This window comes from Haliotis asinina, chromosome 6 (genome assembly GCF_037392515.1).
Source record: "Haliotis asinina isolate JCU_RB_2024 chromosome 6, JCU_Hal_asi_v2, whole genome shotgun sequence".
Classification (NCBI taxonomy): domain Eukaryota; kingdom Metazoa; phylum Mollusca; class Gastropoda; order Lepetellida; family Haliotidae; genus Haliotis; species Haliotis asinina.
This window is the reverse complement of record NC_090285.1, coordinates 15,481,118-15,505,126: the sequence shown is the minus strand read 5'-3', so window position 1 is coordinate 15,505,126 and position 24,009 is coordinate 15,481,118. Positions and strand designations below refer to the sequence as shown.

Genomic DNA, 24,009 nt, shown 5'->3' with positions numbered 1-24,009 from the left:
ATTATCAGTAAATATTATCAGTCAAACACAAAGTAACAGAAACAAAGTAATGTAATTGAAAAAGAAACAACGGAGAAATGCTACAAAAGTGAGAGATTTGAAACTGTTTCACTGACAAGTCGTTGGGTCCAATTATTGCACGAAGACTCTTCAAATGTAAGGACACATATTTATACTCAATGTATCTTTAGTGTTAGTAGTTTGCACGACATTAATCAATAAACAAATTAAAATTTCCATGAAAAGACTGGTTTAATTAGAGTTCATTAGTTCATGAACTTATGAAAAACTTTCTGACATGTCTCATTGTCAGGGAAACAGTATGGCGTGGCATTGCGATTAAAGTTTATCTGAATCAGCACTCTATCACGTTATTGATGCAAAGTGTATTTTGCGGAGAAATGAAACATCCTAAAGGCCCATTTGAAAAGTCATGTTAATTTTCACAAATGTGCATGGTTTTTAACGCCGCATGCAGAAAGTCTCCAGCTATATGACGACAGGCTGTGAACAATTTACTCTTGGATAGACAGTCTAGTTACTGGCATTATGAGCACCGATCCGCGTACATGGCATTACATGTATTACTAAAATCAAAGAACATGATTTGTTGACAACAAACTGTCGGTTATTTCAAGTATTTTCGCCTTAACCAGGACACTGACCAGTGCCATCAAGCCAAAACTTTGTACTTCGGACACACACAAAGAAGAAAACTGGTGCAGTGTCTTTATCTTTGGCGTTTCTCTCACCGAACAATCGTTATTCATATATCCCTAAATTGATATTCCCATTTAACATATGAAATTAACACACAGCATCGTACTAAACAAACCTTAACCTTATTTTAACATGCATACATAGGCAAATCGTTTCAGTGAGTTTGAACCGACTCTTGGTAAATCATTAAACCCCAAATAAACGTAGCGATCGTTTTGCCATTGATAACTAGTTGTTGGTATACTAGCATTTTGTGAAAGCTTTCTTGTCTTCGGTCAAATGTTTTGAAAAGTAAAATCACAACAAATTGGTTGTAAATGCTAAATTTGTTTGAATAAATTATAACAATCCGTATTTTATGTCTTTTGAAGATTTATTTATATCATGACATTTTGGAGCTCATTTGCATAGCACATGGCGGCGTCCTTGGGCTTGTGGGAGGTCCGTCCTGCACCCGTTCAATGTTTATATTTACAATTGGAGAACGAATGCTGAACGAATATTTTGATGTTTTTAGTTTTCGTAGCAGTCCCAGAAATAGTTTAATCAGGTAAAAGTTACGGTTACTCTCAAATGCATTTATAATTTTAAAATTCTTTCCAGGAAGTTGGAATGTCCGCCATGTTTGTGTCGACTAACAGCATCCAGTTCGTAATTAACGTTTTAAAGCTATCCTCGTGTTGTCTATACATCCAGTCTGTTGACAGTTTTGTTACTGTAACAAAATGTAAGAATGGTTCGTTGTGGCACCTGTGAAAGAAACAATGAATGAACGCGTGTTTACAAATATTTATTGTAATAGATTGTTCAAGGGCAGATAACTCTAACTTGGCTACATAACCACGCATTCTTAGTTTCAAACTGCTTTGAACCAAACTTTAAACGCTTGACGAAAATTAGTGTTTGTCATTCCAGAAACCAGCAGTATGTCTGATGAGCCAATGCCAAAGAGGGTAAGATGGAGAATTTATGTTAAATAATTTATTGCTTGCACCTTTGTCAGAAAGCCCTGTTTTAAGTTATGCTGGACGTCCCAGTCTCACTGAGGGTGCTAAGCCATCTTTTTAATGTCTGATATGGGTCTTTTGTTCAAAATGTTTTTCAATTACAGGACAAATATGGCTTTGTGGATCAGATTCTTGATTAGAATGTTTTATTTTGTATGTTTAAATTAGGTCTTTATTACTGTTGCAAGTGTTCTCAGTTGCATATGTTATTCTTATGCATTGTTCCATTTATGGCAGATAAAATATCACTAGGTATGGGATAGTTAACTACTACCTTCAAAATCATATTGAAATGTTTGCAGTCACACCTTGCCCTGTGAAAAACTAGTGTCAAGTTGACCCCAAATTAATAATTTCATGGGTCTGTTGGTAGTGCAGTTTGCTCTTAGATGTAATAAGTATGCAATAAGTACATTTACGACTGGAACTTTGCACTTCTCATCAAGTATTTGGTACACTGAATGTTATCATGTGTCTCTTGAGATGAAGTTTGTCATTTTCGGTGTCCATTTACTACATTTGGTTACTTAATTTCTCCTGCCTCATGTAACACCCTGATTTGATTATAGTTTGTTCCTTTATCGATTATTTTCTTGGATTATATGATAAATTTGTGTTATTCCTTTTCAGATTCGCATTGATACAGAGGAGCTTGGCTCTCTTCCCAAAGAAGACCTCATAGACAAGTATGTCTTGTAAAACCAGACTAACTAAACTCATATCTACTAAAGAAACAGTTCCATGCATTAAGAGTGCACTATGTACCAAAACATTTTGCGTCTACTAAGGCAGACAATGTTCGAAAGCGTCATTTTTAAGAGATTTTAAATTCATTTTTTCTAGGTTGTAGTTGGGTCAACAAATCCAATCTGTGATATTACTAGACGAAACTGTTTGGACTAGTAGTTCTAACCAAAGACTGAGGGTTTTGGCATGTGCAATAGAATACTGCATTTGGTAAACTCTGTGGAGACTAGAAGTCAATATTGTGCGTGGAAAGGGTTTCAAGCTTAATGGTATGATTCAGTGTCCTCTCCTGTCTAGACCTCTGATAATTATTATTCATTAATATGGAAGCTAGAGGGGTGGTGAAGCCAAGTGGTTAAAGCGTTCACTTGTCACAATGAAGATCCGGGTTCGAGTCCCCATATAATTACAATATGATATAATGTGAAGGCCATTTCTGGTGCTGTGATATTGCTGGAATATGGCTAAATGTGGCCTAAACCATGATCACTCACTCACATGGAAACCATGGTCATTTTGTGACAGTGATTCAGTCCAGTTTCATAAGTGAGTTGAGCACCATTACTTCAATGTTGCGTTAAGTTGTATTTTGAAGAGATTAAATCTTTATGTCCTGAAGGTAATCCCAGGGTGGCTAACTATCATGATGCACAATGTTAAAAGTACACATCCCATCTTCTTTTCCCATTAGCACAGATTGATGTTCATGCTGTTGATCACTAGGTTGTCTGCTCCAGGCTTGACTATTTACAGACTGCCGCCATATGGCTGGAATATTGCTGAGTGCGGAGTTAAACTAAACTCACTCACTTCAGTAATACCTCTAGAGACTTGGTGTTAATATGCATTCACAAGTAGCAAGAGTTCTGGCTTGCTGGCCCAGTTGATATTTGCTTGTCATCACATCCCAGTTGCATAAATTGATGCACAAGTTGTCTGACGAGACTGACTTGTCTGAAACAAATATTTACACATCTAACATACAGTCAGACTATTGCTGTGAGAATTGTAAACAGCAAAGTATGGAAGTTGGAAGGTCAAACGCAGGTAAACTTTCAGACTTTTATGTTATTATGATTAGCATGATAGGGACCAAATCTCTGTGACCATTGTACACCTTGAATTCAAACAAGGAATCATATTTTGATGTAAGGACATGGTAGTGCATCTGTTTTGACAGTTTGCTAAAGTTTCTGTTTACATTAATGCAAGTATAGTGTTCCCCCAGGCACATTTAGGAGGGTGCAGCACCCTGCCCTTTCACTTTTGCGCCCTGCCTTTTTTATTTTGCGCCCTGCCCTTTTTTGCCTCAATCGCTGTCGTTGACTATGACGAGTGTGTATTTTCCAGATTTGAAATGCTTTTTTCAAATTCTAATCTTAAAATACAATCTGAGAAGAGTAAAATCTTTAGAATTGAAGTCATAAGACAATTTGACTTCAGATATGTTTTCTTGTTTTTCAATAATCCCCACCCTCTGCCCTTTGAGATTATGAAGTGCCTTTTTCCATGAATTTACCCTGCCCTTTCTGAACCTTAGGGGGAACACTAAAGTATTAAATGTGATTTCGCTGGACGTTTATGGATGTCATTTTCACTGAGAAATGCAGATCAACTGCACATTTATGTAAACAAAGGACAATATGCAGTAGATATTCAGTTAATTTACAAACCAACCACACGCATCAGTATAACTGTGATGATATATTTTCTTAATTTGCCAGTCAAAAACACTTCTTTTGGTATCCCAGATTAATCCCTTCACACTTCGGTTTCAAGTAGTTTATCATATTGTTGGTAATTTGATCATAAATACCAGATTTGACAAATACATGGGATTCCTATGGTCATTGAATCAGAAAATTCTGATGTTATCCTATGCTTGTGTTTGGCTATAAGTTAAAATAGTTCTGTGGATTTGATATATGGAATCCTTAATCAGTTGTTGTCAATACATAAAGGGAAACTTCATTACTGCCTATAGCAATGCTTTTGTGTGACCACTTTCATAATTTATATCCCTTGCAGTGGCAGGGATATAGTAATAGGCAGTATCAGGCTCCGTCCATCTCTGTGGATTGGAATGTCTTGAGAACCGTGTCTTGAGATTATTTTCATATTATTTGCCTAGGTTCATCACTATTTAAGAAAGGTCAGGTTTGGTGACCTTGACCTTCATTTAAAGGTCACAAGAGGACTTTAATGTTTAACCATTGTCAAGGAGATATGTCAAGAACACCTCTCTGGATTTTCTTCATTTTCAACACCAAACTTTATCTAGGGAAGCTCAAGACCCAGTCAGTTTTGGTGACCTTCACTTCATTTTGTAGGTCACGGTGACACTTAAAAGATTTCAGCATGTTGACCTGAATTATCAGCAAGATATTGCAAGATCAGTTCACTGATCAGTTTACGACATAGACTTTCAAGACTTCCCTTGAATGTGACCCGTGAAGGTCCCGGGGTAGAATAGGCCTTCAGCAACCCATGCTTGCCATAACAGGTGACTATGCTTGTCGTAAGAGGCGACTAACGGGATCGGGTGGTCAGACTAGCTGACTTGGTTGATACATGTCATCGGTTCCCAATTGCGCAGATCGATGCTCATGTTGTTGATCACTGGATTGTCTGGTCCAGACTCGATTATTTACAGACCGTCGCCATATAGCTGGAATATTGCTAAGTGCGACGTAAAACTAAACTCACTCACTCACTCCCTTGAATGTTTTTCATTAAACAATTTCTTGAGTACTATTTTTGCATATTTCATACTCTTTGCAGTGTCTACATTCTCTGGTATATACCTGAAAATTGCTGGTAAAATTCTTTGGTGACCAGTAAATTGAAAGCCAGCCGGACACTGTGTCTGGTGAATAATCATGTAATAAAATGCCCCAAAAATCAAGGGTAGGCGAAGTGAGAGTCTTGGATGTGCTTTCAAGGTTGCAAAAAAGTCAGTTTTCGGGAGTACCAATAAATATAAGTTTTAAATGACAGTCAATCCAATACCTTGTCATTGGTCAACATGATCAGTCATTCAAAATTTTCGGTCCAATTATTATTACCTCAAAGTATACTTTGTACATAATGAACCAGAGAAAGACAAAAGGGTTTTATTAATTTTTGTGTAACAACATGTCAAAATGGTGCGAAGATTTTTTTTTTTCACCTCCAACAATATGATGTAAGTTTTGACTCGGGACATGAAATAGCAGTACTGGTGATTCAGTTAATTTCTATTCCAGTATCAAAAGTTTTTTATCTTAAGCAGTTATATTAACAGAGGTATTATATATTGCTTAATCCTATTAGTATGATGCATGTTTTCTATGAATATATTTAACATAATAAACATACAAAGTTAAACAATTTGGGTTACCTGGCTGGATACATTTTATGTAGGAGACCGTTGGACAAGTCACTGTTGACTTCCCACACCAGACCTGCCACTTTGTTTGTGAAAACAAAGTGTTCGTATTTAACTGTCAATCATGACTTCAGTGAGTCAATATCGCAGATCTTGGGGTCCATGGATTATAAGGTTGTAATCTGTTCGTGATTGCTGAGAATAAAAGTGAAATTGGTGCTAACACAGTCAGGCCCCCTTAAGTAATTGAAGGAATTACAGCAAATTTGAAGGAATTTTGAGAGAAAGACAATAGTAGGAGTGAAAGAATGGACCGTAACAAATGTGGTAAGCCGAAGTTGTAAGCGTATGAAATGAGGTAATGCAATTTCTCAAGAGAGATTGACATGTCATGTTTTTGTTGTTCATCTTAAACTTTCATCAACTATTCATGAAAAGTCTTTAGCTTAACAAACATTTCTAATTAAAGATACCACTGTTAAGACTGACTGTACATTTTGAATTTTTCAGACTTCGTGAACAGGAATATTATGTTCGATACTTAGAGAAGTCACGGCCCCGGTCAGTAAATGGAGGTAGGTGTCTGTGATGACAGTATCCTTCAACTTATTCTTCAGTATCTTTCTGGAGAGAGATGTGTCAGTTGTTTGATGGGTTAGTTGTGTGATTGCTGGTTGTACCATTCCAGAAATTGCCGTGGGTTATCATGGAATATAGAAAGTATAACTATTGTAACACTTACGTGGTTGATGGCAATGGAAAATGCTAATAATAACGATCACAGGTTTGTCTTGACCTATGAAGATCCGGGTTGGAATTGGTCTTCAATAACATGTGTTTGTTGTAGGAGGTGACTATCGTGATCAGTGATCAGGCTCGCTGACTTGGTTGACATAATGCCATGGTATCCCAGTTGCGTAGATCCGTGCTTGTACTGTTGATCAATGGATCATCTGGTCCAGTTTGATTATTACAGACTGCTTTGTAGCTGGAATATTGCTGAGTGTGGTGATAAACAACAAACCAACCACCCTTTCCAGCTTGGATTATTTGCAGGCGCTCATATAAATGACAAACAGTTCAGTTTACCATACGGAAACCATTCATAAACATGATGATTTCATGGTAATAATTCTGACACGTAAAGAATCTTTATTGCTTTCTTACCAATTTGTTTTTGACATGGACTGTAAAAATGTCGACTTGAGAAAGAATGATTTAACAACTGTAAAGCTTCACAAACGTGTTCTGAGTTGTTGCATGCTCATTATGTCAGTCTGTGGATTGTCTGGATCAGATTTAATGCTGTACAGACAGCTGTTGCATTGCTGGAATGTTGCTGAAAGAACCCTTTAATAACAAACTTTGTCCTGAATATTGATGATTTCAAAAAACGTTTCAGGTGAAGACGACGATGGCCGTAGCTCAGAAGAGAAATTAAAGCAGCAAAATATGGAAGCTGCAAGAAGAGAAAATACTTTAGTGCTTCGACTAACAAATAAGGAACAAGAGCTACAAGATTGTTTGGTAATTCTTGTTTACAATATTAATCTGTTCAGGCTTTAGATCCATGTGTTCTGAAGAGTTATGTCCCTTGGACCATGGGGCCATATCATGTTTGCCATGATAGTTTATGACTGCTTTAATGTTATTGGTCTTTGAGATTGTGGAGAAGTATGTGTGTCGAAAGTAATTATGAGAATAGATATCAGCATAACACCCCATTTCGTGCTGTTTTTTTTATATTGACCCTTAGAAAGTTTTGTTGCTGTACTGCTGTCTTTTCCAAGGAAAACAAACTAGATTACTTGATGCTGTTAAAAGAGGAAAATAAATGGTATCATTCCAATGTGATTGTTATTCAGTTAAAAAACAATTCAAACTGCATAGAGGACAGTGTCCCTACCTGCTTCCCCTAACCTTGATTATACCTGGGAATAGGTTGATGAAAAATGCTTTTCTTCGATGAGACAGTGTGAGAGCATTGTGGCTCGATATTTGACTTACAGTCAGACAGAATAATTTTTCGTACTGAAACAAGCAAACATTATTCATAAAACAAACTTAACCAACCATGCTTCTTGTAAAAGACGACCAATGGGATTGGGAGGTCAGCCTCTATGACTTGGTTGACAAATCATTGTATCCAGATTGTGTAGATTGATGATCATGATGTTGATCATTGTTTATCACTGGCTTGTCTGGTTGAAACCCGATTATTTAGAGACTGCTGCCATATAGCTGGAATATTGCTATGTGAGGTGTAAACAACAAACCAACCAAATCAGAAATCAAATTCTTTGTGCAGTTCTACTTTAGAAACATTCTTACATGAGGCACACGATCTGTTGAAATTATGTTTCTCTTTCAGAACCAGATCTCCGAGATGAAACAAGCGCAGACACAGAGTACAGCCCAGCTTCGATCCATGCTTCTAGATCCAGCTCTGAATCTTGTGTTCCAGAGGATGGCAAAAGAAGTCGACGAGTCCAAAGAAAAACTGAAGCAAACACAAAATGAACTGAGCGCTTGGAAGTTCACGCCAGACAGGTGTATATCAAACTCTCTCGTAACCTTTATAGACATGTTTCCGGTAAGATAGCCGGTCCAACTTGACCAGTAAGACACTGACATTTCACACCAGCTGATAGCTCCAGGCAGTTGTTAGGCTGTCATCGCCTATAGTCTGTCATCGGCAGTCGTTGCGAGGACAATGGGCAGCAGCCCTGGCTCCGACATGAAGCCTCTCGCCCATCCGTCAGTACGCCCATCCTTTGTCAGTCGCAACATTGGACAAGTGGTCAGGCCTCTCAACCAGTTCAACATCCCACTAGGCTGTTAGCACTCCTTGGTTCCGCTTTGGTTGTTGTAATGACTATTTTACTTTGCACCTTCTTTTTGAATTTCCAGTGCTCCAACTCGCTGCGCCAGTATGGTAATATCGTAAACGTCCAAAGACTTACGCCATCTGTTGTTTGTAGTTCATGTGACCAGCAAGGACGGCAAACATTGCTTATTTGGCTAATAAACTCATAGGAACATTTTGGATGCATTAGGTGTAAGTAAACTCCAACTTTGCAGGTTAAAACGTGACTGGACTGGTTTAGTAACTGACATTTAGCAATGACCATCAGGTGCATTGCCAGTCAGTCAAGAGGTATCCCTGAATAGGGCACATTGCAGAGACTTTCGCTGGGTCAGTCGTATGAATGACTTGGCTTCGGGGTCTTGGAAGAGGAAGGAGTGAGAAGGTGCTCTTTGTTAGCATTATTTTTATTTGCATGTCTGGCTTCTGTTTCAGGATGTAATGTAATCTTGATAATGATGTGCATTTTTCAAACATGCCAAATCCTCACCAAGCATGCTGATTGCTCTACATCATGAACATTACAAACACAGAAGTTTATTGGTGAATTCATTTGCAGGACCAGTATCTCTTTTTGTTTTACATATACAGTTACATTACATTTACAGCCTTTGTGTCAGTTTCTAAATGACAGTATCTACAAATTCAGCAATAATATGCTTTTTGATGTGTTCCTTGGTATCCAACCCATGAAGAACAAGGTTGGAATTGATCTTCAGTTCCCCATGTTTGTTGTAAGAGGCGACTTATGGGATAGGTTGGTCAGGCTCACTGACTTGGTTGACACGTCATCATATGTAGATTTGTGCTCATGCTGTTGATCTCTTGGCTGATTTATCGAGAGTTGATTATTTATAGACCACCATATAGCTGAAATGTTGCTGTGTGTGGCTTAAGACTAAACTCCCTTACTCATCCCAGGGTATCTTTAGTCAGGTCTTAATGGGGATGTGTACCATGCTGTCCTCCAGTCACCTGTGAATGTAATCTGTAATATTCAATATTCAGAGCCATTTAGAAAGTGGTAAAACTGATGTATTTTATTTTGGATTACACTTTCTCTGTTTTGTTGGGTTGAGTCCTTTCTGGCACTTGAGTGGAAGTGGCAGTGACTGAGTGGATTAGATGACTGACTTTTTGTGTTAGGTTAGGTGGTGCCTGACTCTTGAGAGTATGTGTTTGAATCCTAGATGGGACTCAACCATCAACAAAAGAACCAGAATTTGCTTTACTGAAAAGTGTAATCCTAGACAGAAAGTTACAATGTCATGGCGACATTCAGTATTTAATCAGATAATGAAGTGAGATGTCCAACAATTTCTGAACTTGGTGCTCACCATGACATTGGAGCAGTGTGTACATGACATACCACACAGCAAAGACTCAAGTTGCACAGGAACACTATTCAAAGCTAATCCAAGCTGATACTGCTACATAGTGTGGAGGACAAGTGATAATGATCACAATCCTCATTAATGAGCTTTCAAGAGCTTGAAATTCACTGCTTTTAAGATTCTTTAAAACATCATTTCTAAGGCATCATGATGCCAAATGAGAAACATGGTCAGTCCTTCCATTGGTCTGAATACTTGATGATGTACCTGCCAAAAGCCAGGCCAAAGTGACAGTATTTATATTCATGAGTGATGGGAGGAATTAGTGTATACAAACCCATGAAGTATAGACAGTGTAAAGAAATTCCATATGTTTACTGTTTAGTTGTTTAGTTCAACTTGAATTTGAAACATGTTTAGGGTGGTTGAGGAAAGGTTTTGGCCCAGAATGAACAACTCTCATTAGAAAGGGTATAACGTGTCAATGAAGAACGTTTTAAAAACCAGTTTTGGTGATCCCTTACGAGCCATGGCCAAGGAATTATATAAGGGAAAGAATGGCCTTGGTCAATACTTGGATGTTTATTCACTGTTATTGCTGTTCTATTGTTTGGAAAGCAGGCAAGGTGTGATGGATTGAGAAAGGCAATCCTGGGTGCCATCATGTTGACATCAGTCAATCCATTTCTCACTGAAATTGAGATTTTGACATATTTACTGAATATTTTCAGTGAGAAACCTTTTTTAGTTTGACTGCATGGAAATTTGGAACTTCTTGGCAAATATGACAAAGGATGTGTTCATGGAAAATTTAAGAAGTAACACTGTCCCCACTCTGGTGGGTCTGTAATATGTCTGTGTGATGTCCATAGGTTGTGTTTATGTTTGTGTTGTCATTTGCAGGTAACCATGGTAATACAGCTGAACAGTTTTAATGTTAAATGTTTTGACTCTGGCTTATCAGTAGTATAGAGCCAGATGGAGGTCATGTTTAGTGTTCCAAGAAAGTTTAGTTTTTCTGTTTATTAGATTGGCTGTAGATTATTACAAAAGTGAAGTTTGTATGTAATTACTCAAATATTTTAGTTTCTCTTAGTTACATTGTCTTTCTGATATAGACAAAATAGGGCTGGGACAGGTCTCATTTTAAGCCTGGGTACCTCTCCCACTGTTACCCTACCCTCTCAGGATACCTGTTGTTAATTCCTGACATCAAGTTAGTAAGAAGTGGCAATATATTCATCAGCTCAGAGCTTAAAATTTCAGGTACCCAATCTCTTAACCATGTAATATATTCAAAAGCAGTGACAGTATTTTTGTGAAAATCTTCAAAGACAATACAAGCTTTTAATCATATGAGAATAACATATCAACATTATGTTAATCTTTTAGTCACATGGTGATAACATGTCTGGGTGAGATGGGTACCGGGGTACAACTCGTGACCCCGCTGTAACGGTGTCCAAGTTACCTGTCCCAGCCCTGATACAAAATGTGACTTCCTTAACAGCAGTTCCTTAAAATGGTGAGGCAGATGTGATTGTGTAAGACAGTTAGCCTTGATTTGAATTAGTTTCATTCTTTAGCTGTGATTTGATAGTCCTGTCCATCTACATCTGATCTGTTCCCGCACGAGGTCACCTACGTCTCGGAGATGTCAACCCCTACAAGTTCATTGTATTCATTATGAAAAAGCACACAAGATAAGCAAGTACAATAGCTTTGAAAGTTTACAAATTTGTGAAAATACCTTAAATTATCAAATGGGATACGGACCACACATTGTGTGAAGCCCATTTCTGGTGTCCCCTACTGTAATATTGCTAAAAGTGGTGTAAAACTCACTGGCCCCAAGAACATTTGAACAAGAGCAACAGCAGAGCGCTTGTTCCTTTGAGCGTACACTCCTTTAATGTGTAAATCTGGCCTACCAAGCAAAACCAGCAGAGAGCAACCGATCTGAGGAATATGTGCACACTTTATTAATATAAATGGCAACACAAGATAGAAATGAGATGAAATACCCATTAGAAAGTGCAATATAGTGAAATCAGCCACATTTTCCATGGAGAACTTTAAAGTCTGGTGCATAGGGTCTTGCAGTTCAGTTTCATTGAAAATGTAGCAGGTTTTAACCACTTTAAGGGTTTGTGTCTTGTTTGTAAATAGTGTGGTCATTAGCTCATCAAGTATGTGCATGTTCCATGGTTTAGCTTCCCTGCTGGTGGCAACTATGCTTGTAAGAGGCGACTAACGAGATCGGGTGGTCAGACTAGCTGACTTGGTTGACACTTGTCATCGGTTCCCAATTGCGCAGATCGATGCTCATGTTCGTTTATCACTGGATTTTCTAGTCCAGACTCAATTATTTACAGACCACCAGAATATTGCTGATTGCGGCGTAAAAATAAACTCACTCGCTCACTCAATCAATTCTGGTTTTGATGGGACCTTGGTGGCATTGTTATCTGAAATAACACATGGTAGTACATCCTCTAGATGCATTCTTCATACAAAAATTTATGTCTATATGCAGCATTCTACTCCGAAAGCTACACCTGATTGTGTAAGAATTACTAAGTGTCTTGCCCACTCACTCAGCCGAAAAAGTAAAATTACTTTTCGGACTGAAGCAACTTCTGATGGAAGATGTGAAGAGGTGCTGAATCAGAGCGGAAGATCTGACATTAGTAAACTGAATACAAGTCAGAACTATTTATTGTGACATTACCTTCCTTCATGTATTGCCATAGCTCTTGGTTCTGTTGCACATTTGTTCTGTACATATTTGCTCGCTCCAGGAATGAAACTAAATTCACTCACTTCCTTAGCGATTTTGCTTTTTTCAACACTTATACTCCAAAGCTACATACAAACCATGTTGGCATTGTATTTACCTTTAGGTTTACTGTGACACCAAAATAAGTTCCCACTGATGTACTGCACAAATGACTACAAATTTTAGTTTGAACATATCAATATATGCTCATGAAGGTACACAATAGAGCCAGAAAATATGACATGTCAAAATCTGTCAAAATCTACCTGGGAAGCTGAAATACATGCTGTTCAGATGCGAAAAGACTTCTTAATCAGTACAACCCCACTTTTGTCCTGAAATTTTGTTAGATGACCATTAAAACTCAGGTGAAAATGAAGTATGCAACACCCAGTCTTGTCAAAAAGCTGTATCTTCCCCATTGTAGTGTTGCATTTTATGACATGATGTCCAGGCCAGTCCAGATTGAATTATGTAATTTGGCCAGAGAAAAGGTGCATGGTAATTTCACACTGTTCATTTATTCACATTCCTCGGATTACAATGTAACTATTTGCTTCATCTCCCTAGATTTCAGATTACGTTCATTGTAGCCATGCTTGTCTCTTCCCATGAAGACTTGGTTAGAATTGGTCTTTAGAAATCAATGCTTGTGGCAAGAGGCGACTAAATGTATCAGAACCTCTGATTTAGTTGACATTTCCCAATAAAACAATGCCCATGCTGTTGATCACTAGATCATCTGGTCCAGACTTGTGCCATATAGCTGGAATATTGCTGAATGGGTTGAACAACATACTGATTATGCCAGCGTGCTGCTCTGCTATACTGTAAAACTATTACAACAAGTGGTGTGTGTGGGTGCATGTGCGTGGGCGTGCGGATATGTGCATGCTTTCAGCGAGAAACAGTTCCTGGAAGAAGAGGCTGAGCAGAAAAAAATACACAAAAAAGTCTGCGATGTTAACTGAAGTGGAAATGTGTTTTACCTGTGGTGGAACAGTTAATCACAAGGATATCTACATACATCTGCACAGACTGGATTGTAGCATTTATAGTTCATTAATTGGTAATTTGCTGGAAAAGCTATTTCTTTTCCCAATCCTTGAAGTTAATTCTTACCCATACCTTTGGTTGGGTGATTTTAATTGATATTTTTCAGTGTACAATTAGTAAAAATAGTCATTTGCTGATTTGATAGATTTACATTGTTCAGAAAAGTAAGTGTACTACTCATTGTTTGCAAGGGAAACAGTGATGAACAGCTTCAAAACTCTGTGAGAAGTTCATTTTGATCTTGATAAAATTGACATTTTGAATTTTCAAATTTTTCAAGGCAATTTTGTTTGTGTAATCTCAATCCCCATGTGGAGGTAAGAGCAGTCCCTGTCGAAAATTGAGTAGTATACATACATGCCAGTTAAAGATGTTTGATACATTAAGGTTGAATTAAACTGTCCATTTTGCATTTAGTATAGCTTCTCAAGTTTATTTTGTAAACCCATTGCCAAATGGTATTGCTCACTAGACAAAGTTTGGTGAGCTTATGTTCTTTTGTTTGGTTATGTGGGTTGATTTTTAACATTTTGTTTTGGAGTTTATTCTTTGAAAACAAACCCAAATACACACGAAATAACCTTTCACTTCCCCATGCATTCCTGTCTTCATTGTCAGCCCCCTGTCACAGTGTGTTAGCTTCCTTTGTCTACCAAGGAGATACCTCTGGATGTCCATGTTGAGTTTCGCTAGTCTGTCTACTAACTGTTACACCTTTTAATATTAAGGAGTACTGAGTAAAAATATGTGAGGTCAATTATCTTTCAGTGTTAATTGCCAAAAAAATTTGGTACATGAGCAATGAAACATGAGATGTCTAGCATTGTCGAATTCACTTTCTGAACGCAAAGTTGTTCACATCCTGTTAACTAATGAAGTAACTGGTTGGCAGTTTGATGAGAAAATGGATCCCTTCTCAAGGATACTGTATTGACTTCCGGCATTGGTTTGCTTTGTTGTGACTAGATACAGCAGTGATGTAGCTAGAATGTTGCTGATGTCAGATATTTAGCTTTGACCCTCTCTGCGCCTTGTGTGTGCAAGAAAAAAAGAAAGAAGCAAAAAAAACTCTTTTGTCAAAGATTTGTTTGATTGTAATCTTTGAAGAAAACGTAAGTTTAATGATGAAATAGAGCAAAAGCAAGTGTTCTGTATCAGTAGAGTGTCCTATTGCGCTATGGTTACTATCAAGAAAGGTCAGCGCGGTTGGCCAGAGTAGCAATTACAGGGCAGAGTTGTATCCTTTACCCTTCTGGATCCACTGATCTCTTTGACATGATTTGTCCAGACTATGATCTTAGATTTGTGAGTGCCTTACCCATGCTCTTCCTTGCACCCATTACTCTTCATTGTGGCATGGTTGCCAGGAGAAGACATGCCACTTTCCTTTCCACAGTCTTCTTGAAGGACTTTGACTTTTGTGACAATCATATGCCGGAAAATATCTTTGGAGCTTGTGATTTCTCAACTGTCCTTTTCATTGTCATATTTGCCACACCAATTTGCATGCAGTCAAAACACTATGAAAGATTTCAGATTTGCTGATTTTCTGTCAGTGAAACAAGTTACAACTGATTCAAACTAACAGACAAAACACGTTGCTGACATTGTCAAAGCCGTGCAACATTATTGTCACCAATGCTGGTGATGTAAGGATAATTCTTCAAACATAACTGGCCATTGAGATTTCAAAGCAGATTTGCTGTTAATCTCTGCCTTTGTATCATGAAGACTGTCTCCAAGGTTGGTATGAACAAGAGAGAGAAGACTCGGATGTTGGAACTATTATAAGTTGTTTTAAACAGTTGTTACGTAATGAACCGAGTCTTGCGTCGTCTTGTGGCCATGACAACCTGATATGTTGCTGTTGCAGTCAAACAGGCAAGCGACTTATGGCCAAGTGTCGCATGTTGCTCCAGGAAAATGAAGAGTTGGGGAAGATGATAGCATCAGGACGGACAGCCAAGTTAGAAGGGGAAATAGCACTACAGAAAACTCTAGTTACAGAAATGAAGAAAAATCAAGAAGGTATGTCAAGATTGACTGGAATCAGTTCTAATGTTGTTAAAGCCGTTGTTGATGTTTCTGTGGTTTAGGTTTTAGAATGATTGAAAATCCATGAAGTCAAGCAATTCAACAAACATAAGGCAAGCAACTTGTAAGAAAAAGGTGTTTCATATTACAGTGCAACTAATAAGAACACAAACACAGTTAGTTTGACCTTATTTATTAGGCACAGGCTTACATATTGCATATGTAGTCAGGGCTCGATTTAGAATTGCATTAATTTTCTGCATGAAAGACAAAGTCATCAGAAGCATATAACCAAATAAGGGATTGAGTAAGTACTTTATTCCTTGCACTGGTGCAACCCAATATAGCAAAGTGCAACCTAGTTACGAGTCTAAGTTGCACCTTGTACAAGTCATTTTTAGACATTAATCTAACACAGTAGGCATAAATATGTCAGCTTATTTTTTTTCTACACTTGGAACAACTATGATACTGAAACACTTCTATGCATAGACACGTCTGTGCTGTGACAGCTCTTTAAGCAGTCATCAGCTGTGTCTTAATGTTCATATTTGGTTGCTTGGGTACTGCATCATGGATATATGTTTTGGGGCACTGACAATTTTGACGTTTTAGCACATTTTGCTGCAACTGGAATTCTCTGATGCAACTAGGTCTTTATCTTAGGTCACACCTGGTGCAACCTATTCAAGAGGTTGCATCTTACAGTCTTGGCAAAAGGGATGGTTGGGTAGCCTTAGGGTTAAAGCCTCAGCTTGCCATGCTGAAGATCTGGGTCTTCCTCACATTTGTGAAATAGAAGAAGCCCATTTCTGGTGTCCCCTGCTGTGATATTGAGTTCAAATTCTACAGATGTCCTGGTTATGATTTGCTTCCATGTTGAATAACACATCATGTGAGCATTAAATCCAGCTCACATGTGATAGCGGATATAATTTAAATATTGCCTGCAAAATCTTGTGACAATCCAAGTGAAAATTGATATCAGCAGGTCTTGTCATAAGAAGTGACTTGTTTGATGCAGTGCATTATGTCAATCACTGGGCTGGGTGATCCAAACTTTACTTTAACACAGACTATCCTCATTCAGCTGCATTATTGCGGGGTTAAATATAAAAACGTTTCTAGAGATTGATTTTATTGACATAATTGCCATTTTTTGATGCAGAACTGGATGAGTTTGTGGGAGACCTGGAGGAAGATGTGGAGGGCATGCAGAGTTTGATATATGAACTACAAACACAACTAAAAGAGACAAAAGAGCTAGCAGCAAAACTACAGACTGAGAATGAGCAGCTTCGGACTATAAGCAGCACACAGCAGCTTAAGGAGCCCCCTCCTTTAGCTGCTGATGGGGGTAAGCAGGTACTTAATCATATACCCGTCAGTCCCAAACCAGAGACTACCCAACCTGGGGACGATGATCCTAGCCCTGTTAAACAAGAGACTACAGATGTTACCGAGACACGATCTCAGTCACCATCATTAGGCAAAGACCTGACTAATCACACATGTCCGGAAAGTTCCCACAAGGAGGTGGATGCCATGGAAACAGACTCTGCACAGATCAACTGTAGTGACAGTGTGGGTGTAAAGGACACCGTGGAGGAAGAGGATGAAGAGGAGGAGATGGGCTGTGATTCGGGGGAGGCAAAATGGGCAAGTTCTGAAAGAACTACACAAGCAAATAGCCTCGGTGTCAATTCTGGTGTTCCTTCAGCAGATAGCACCAGCTGTCCCGACCACACAGACCCTAACGAGGCCTGGACTCCTTCTCCTCCGATGACGAACTCCAAGACAACGGAGGATAATGGTGCTGAAGACTCATTAAGCTTGCCCGACAAGGCGGCAGTGACCTCACATGGCGACAGTGACGCTCCTCTGGTCGCCACGGAGATGAAACCTGTGAGAAATGGTGTGGAGCAAGTGACTCGACTGGAGACAGGGGAGGAGGTACAGGAGGTCTAATCACATCGCTCATTCAACAGTTCAACAGTCATCTGCTTGTTTACTCTGTATGCATGCTGCAGACTCGGATCTTCATTACATGAGAGCTGCTTGTCTTAGGAAATGGTCCAAGGAAATGGTTTTCATGGTCTTAACATACTTAGCAGTCAGAAAACTCGGAAACTGAAACACTGTTCACGTTCAGACAGTTTCATATTGAGTTAGGTAGCCTAGCAGTAAATTGTACACTCATCATGCTGAATTCTTGGGTTTGATTCCCAAGGTGGGTATGATGTGTAAAGCCCATATGGTTTTCACATAAACTAGTGTTAAAATGTAACAAATGCCCCAACTAACTCATTCACTAAAGAAGATTTGTTTCTTTACCTTATAAGTATAACAGAATTCAGTTGTTTTCTCAAACGTAGAGTGGCTCTGAGATTAAGTAAATTTTCTTCCACATTTCAAAGAAATAAGGTATCAGTTTTTCAATGTACAAATGTCAATTTCACAGTAACAAGAACACAAATACAGGAATCAGAGTACATTTCTGACATCAAGAAACTCATTCTGTCAAAAAAACAACATCAAACGCATTCACATGTGAGTATGAAGTCATTTCTTTTTATCGTGCACTAAAATTAACGCAAACCATCTTCACACCATATTTCATAAAGTTCATTACAACTACTAGTAACTGAATTGTTCGAGTTTGTAGCATGCAACAGTTGTGTATTCTGTGTCATCATCATTCAATATAACAATCCGTCTATGAATTCCAGACATTCAGGAAGACATGAGAACTCATTCTGGTTTTGTACATTTTGTTTACATTATTCAACTATATGTTGTTGACTAGAGAGGAGAGTGGGTGATCACCGAGCAGGCACTGCATTAAGCTTAGGAGATACATGTATGGCTTAAAGATCAGGGACTGCCATTGCTATGGTTTGCATCTGTTTATGATTTTGATTCTAAACCGTTAATTGGTTGCACACTGTACATTGTTGTTTGGTATATGTAAACAGCTTATCGAAGCTTATTGTAGTTTTATGGTTGAAAAGTATTTTCTACATTAGAACATGTACAGTTTGCTCAAAGTCATTTAAGAACAATTTGATAAGAAACATTGTTCTAATGTATGGGTAAAACGTGTTGACATTTTAATTAGGTGCATAAACGGTGAATGTTTGGTTTTAATCAGTTTACAGTTAGCAACAGCTGTGTATTTTCAGCATGGATTGTATTTTAATTCAGTAATGACTTGTTGATCCTTCTGGAGGTTTTCTAATTTTTGCGAAAAACATGTTGAGGTTACATTCATTCTTTCACTCTTGCTAGAACACTCTTAGGAATGCTTGTATTCTGTGTTCGTGCAGAGGAAGTACAAGATTATTGATGAACCACATTTTCATTAAATACAATTTGATTTCATAATGAAATATAGTTGTTCATCAATATATTCTTATCTCTCCTTTGTACTCCATCCTGTAAATGCCTATCAAAGACGTTGTACTGCCAAGATGGCACTCGTTGTTTTCCTTTTTGTCAGAACATTGAAGTTATCTGAGTGTTTCTTTTTAAGTATTACAAAGCAAACAGTATTACGAACATCCAAAATAAGGATTTGAACATAGATCCCTAAGCCAAAAATAGAAAACTTACACCATCACTGAATTGCAAGATAGCCTCCCTTTACCTTCAAGTTGAAAATAATCGGGGCAGACAACTTGCCATTGGCAGGTCCAGCTTGAATCAAGTTTATTGTACAATTTTGTATGGGTTTTTATAGTCTGCAATATAGCTTTATGCTGATTTGTTTCTCACCAGGAGCAGTAATTTTTAAATGTGTTTAGTAGGGCTTGCAGCTTCTGTTTGTTGGTCCTCACAAACAAGTGTCCAGAAAGAATTCTATTTCAACTTCTATTTCACTGTTACACGTTCAAGGTTACTTTGTCCAAGCAGTCATCATGCTTCATGCTAGGCCTCAATGGAAATATGTCTCTATTAAAATGTTCAGAATGAAGAAATTTTTGTTGTCAAGAATTATTGTTCATAGTTTTATCATTGCATGTTGGCTGTTCTACATACAGCATTCCTAGCAACTGTCATACTGTTTCAGGTTGACATATACTGAACTCTTGCAGAATTTTAATCTTTTGAAGTAAGGTTGAAATCGTCAGGAGGTGACTCAACAGTTTTGAACTCTGTCTACAAACATCAAAATTATAGTAATTTTTATTGTCAGTAGGACATTCCGTGAAGAATAAAGCTACCAAGCAAGTCCTCTCTGATCTATATGTTTAAATCATCCTGTATACCGTCCAAGAATGTGACTGAAGACAGACATGTCACGCTATCCCGCAGGGGAGACTATTGATTTGACCTACATCACTGACACAAGCTGAACGAGACATGATTTATGATGCTGAGGACGTACCCAGTTATCAGGCAACTGATAAGATTAAGTAAACCTTGTATACTTATATACAGGACTGTGAGTTGGGGTGTGTGTACTTACACGCCTAGTTGTGGGATGGGAGAGCTAGGGGTCTTATCACCCTGCGTGTTTAAACATGCTGTATTTGCACTCTTTATACAATAACATTCGGGACAGTCAAATTCCAAGCCATATTTCTTGCTGATCTTACACTATGGGTGTTTATTGGGAGGTAGACAGATCCATTAAATAACTTTCACATCTGGGTGTGTCTTCATTTTCTGAATTCTGTTTGAGCACGGAGGTGATAGATTATATATGTTTGTTTTTGCCAAGATGGTGTTTATTCGTGTGGAATTTGGAATTTTAAAGCTTAAAGAAAATACCATGTTATGAAGGTTATTACTGTAAAAATAGTTTTGTTTATTGGGGTATCTTTGAATAAATGTATATTGGGGATGAGGGGTGGATTTATGAGTATTTCAAGCCTGTCAAGGGACTTGACAAAGTTGCAGAACTTGTCCCTCTGCTGTCAGTATGACTGTCCTAGGACAGCATGCTTGACTGCTTGCCATCTGTGCAGCTGGTGGAAAACGGTGTCATCAGGCAGGCTGTAACAGCCATCGGTCACACTCCATTGACCATGGGACACTTCAGTCAAGGCTCTGGGGTTGCTTGCATCTGTGACACCTGTTGCTATAGATGTTTGACAAGGCAGTTTAGATTCCATGTCACTGTTGATTTTTTAGCTGCTCGAAAAGTAGGTCAGCTGTTCAGCATACCACACATTAATGTTCAGGTTTTATGCTTGTCATTTGAAGGTTGTATGCTTGTCATGTGAAGGTTGCTGTGCTGGGAATAAGGATATGTCCTGTTCCTGCTTTGTAGATGGTACTAAATCTAGGTGTGACTTGACATTTAGGACCTATGTGATTCAGTGTGTATGTTCAGCAGTGAGGTGACTTTCACACTCAGATGGCAGAATAATGGGGGACTGTTGGATAAACATGTCAAGCTTGAATGTGCAGTGATGTGGTCCCAGATGTAAGAGGGGTAGACTTGGCAAGTCATTGACTTACTGTCCTTGTTAACGCTTCAGTAGTCATTCATGCCAGCCCTGATCATGTGTCTGTCAATATTGTTTTTAACTACCTACTTTGCAGTATTCCTGGATCATTCATCTCAAGGTTGTTAAAGTATATTTTTCTATGACTGCAAGATCTTGACTGTTATGATATTCAGTCCTTATTCAGAGAAAACTAATGTAACATCAGTGGTGATAGAAAAGCAGATGCAAAAATAGTATTATCTTGAGAGAGAGAAGTACAGTAATGTGTATATTTCTTAAACTAATTTGCCCATGTTGCCCATAAATTTGTATCTTTGGTGATTTCAGGACAACTGCATAGAAAGGTTGTCAGTGTTGTGGTTAATGTATCTCGCCAGCATGTCTAAATGGAATTTTGGTTATGTACTTTCATCCGTTTTGTTATTGCTTCACACATTAAATGACTGACGTTTGATCTTTGTTACTTGCCATGAAGGCTTACAAAATAACTAGACCTGGTTAATATTTACCATTACCTGTCAAGTACGTTTGTCAGACAGGTTGTATTTTAGGGTGACAAAGAACACAAAATCTAAATGATTAATGGTTTCTGTTTCTGATTTTTGTTCATAGTCATGTCACATTAGTGAACAGTTTGATGAAGGATGAGTACCATTTCTGAGTAGCTGGTAGCTTGCAAACCCAAGGAACACACCAGGAGAACAGCATCTGCAGATCCAGATGCAGCTGCACCTTTGTACAGGGATGTCTGCACTGCATCTCTCTGTGTGGGTGTTGACAGGAGAATGAGTAATGGTGGTTTGACAAGCTGGTGCTACACAGAAACTGACACAAACTACCTGCTGAATACTCACGCCTCGCAGGACCTGTCGCCCACAGTTACAGCACTTGATGGGAGGATGGAGTGCAGAGTCCCAATGGGGTTATCACACAGGGTCAAATGTACCACGTTCGTGTGTAAATAGTTGTCCTAATCGTGGTCACAGTGAGGGGACTGGTTTTGTTTCCGTGTTCTCTCTTCATGTATATCTTTCAATATACATCTTAAAGGATGTTTGCAAGTGGTAAATACTGATAATATGATTTTAAAAACTATATGGGAAATAGTGATATGTGTTAAAAACACTTCATATTACAATTCCCATTTCTGGTCTAGTGTTAAAAGTTACATTTTTGCCTATGTTTGAAAAGGCCTTGAAGTTGCAACCTGGACTTAAAAAACGTAATATTTAACTGCCTTGGGGAAAAAAGGCTTTTCAAGACTTGCATGTTATCCTTGAAGCAGTTGAATCTGTGGAGTTTCTTGATATTCTTTGAACACAATTGGTCTGAATCATACTGTAGAATGCCCTTCTAATATCTGGTGAAATCTATTACTAATAGTGATTTTATTTTCTCAAGTGTTATTGTCTATTTGAATTAACTTTTAATGATACATACTAGTTTCTTTCAGTTAGTCAGGGGTTTTTTTTGTGTGTGTTTTGGTTGGGTTTTTTTAAGTTTTGTGGGTTGTTTTTTCTGAAATCAGATTCACATGGTCAGGTTACAGTTAGTTGTTATTAAAGTTAAATCTTGTGTGAGTCAAGATAGTAGATTTTCAGTATTGTATTTGAGACGTTTTTTCTAGCTGTGTTAATATTTGTGAGTGTATAAATGCCAGTCATCTACATGTGCCCTGGAGAATATGTATATGATTAACTTACACTGTCTTTAAAGGTGAAACAGTTGAGATACTTTATTCCTCAAGGAACTATTACAAATATACCTTGACATAAATGAGTTGTTGCATCCTAGGTCTTTTGATTTTAGTCTCAATTTAACAAGGTTTAAGACATGGCCATGCACTGCAACATCACTTAAAGTCAAGTCGTGAACACAAAATAAAGTAAACAAGAAACAATCCTGGCATGACTCACTATGTATCCAAAGAATACATTTAACTACAGATGTCCATGAAAATGAGTTTCAGTCTGATAGGTATGTACAGTTGGCAGATGTTGCTAGTAGTTGCCAAGCTACCTATTGCAACAATGCGGGTATTATGCTGTGAACAGCTTTTCAGTAGGAGCTGAAGGTGGTTTATCAGCAGATATAATTACACCCTTTAAGAGGTTTGGAATGTGCTCTCAGTGTTGCAACTGTCACTGCAGGCAGAATGAAACCTATATGCTGTTGAAAAGCAGAGTGTTTTGTTTTGGATTGGGTGGGAATAGTGTTGGGAAGGATTTTGGTTCAGGTGACAGGTAGCATGTTACCTGTTCAGGTGTCTGCTCGGTGATGTTTAAATCTCATCTTGTTGTATGTCTCCTGTTTGCTCGTGTGGAAATTGTGGAATAAAATCATGTATAAAACAATGCTTCTTTGTGTTCTGTTTGTCGGTGGGAATTTTGTTCAAGCAGTTCATCTGTTCGACACTGAGTATGGCTCAGATATTGCATGAAATTGCGTGTTGCGATAAAGCAATGTTCTTTTATTGGGGCAGAATGATGGAAGACTTGTTGATGAGTTGGTACTTTTTAATTTCTCTTGTGGAACAATTGTGTCTTTGTTACTGGTATGAAATGAAGTTATGAAAGCAATATTGTAATCAGCATGCCTGTGGTTGTTAGTATGGGGCAGGAAGGGCTTTTTTTGGTCCCCTAA

At 38.2% G+C, this 24,009-nt stretch overlaps 1 protein-coding gene across 1 annotated transcript; it reads left to right on the top strand.

Moving 5' to 3' along the window:
• The first annotated feature begins 1,125 nt into the window (after positions 1–1,125).
• On the top strand, positions 1,126–23,720 carry LOC137286242 (pre-mRNA-splicing regulator WTAP-like). The gene is made up of 8 exons (XM_067817975.1): positions 1,126–1,270; positions 1,636–1,673; positions 2,358–2,413; positions 6,352–6,416; positions 7,244–7,368; positions 8,213–8,391; positions 15,750–15,904; positions 17,079–23,720. The coding sequence occupies exons 2-8, from the start codon at positions 1,647–1,649 to the stop codon at positions 17,876–17,878; spliced, it is 1,407 nt and encodes a 468-aa protein (XP_067674076.1). The 5' UTR covers positions 1,126–1,270; positions 1,636–1,646; the 3' UTR covers positions 17,879–23,720.
• Positions 23,721–24,009: the final 289 nt, after the last annotated feature.

Coding starts and splice junctions, on each gene's coding strand:
- LOC137286242 (XM_067817975.1), top strand. CDS start 1,647: ATGTCTGATGAGCCAATGCCAAAGAGG. Junction 2,414..6,351: donor AAAGAAGACCTCATAGACAA/GTATGTCTTGTA, acceptor TGAATTTTTCAG/ACTTCGTGAACAGGAATATT. Junction 15,905..17,078: donor AATGAAGAAAAATCAAGAAG/GTATGTCAAGAT, acceptor TTTTTGATGCAG/AACTGGATGAGTTTGTGGGA.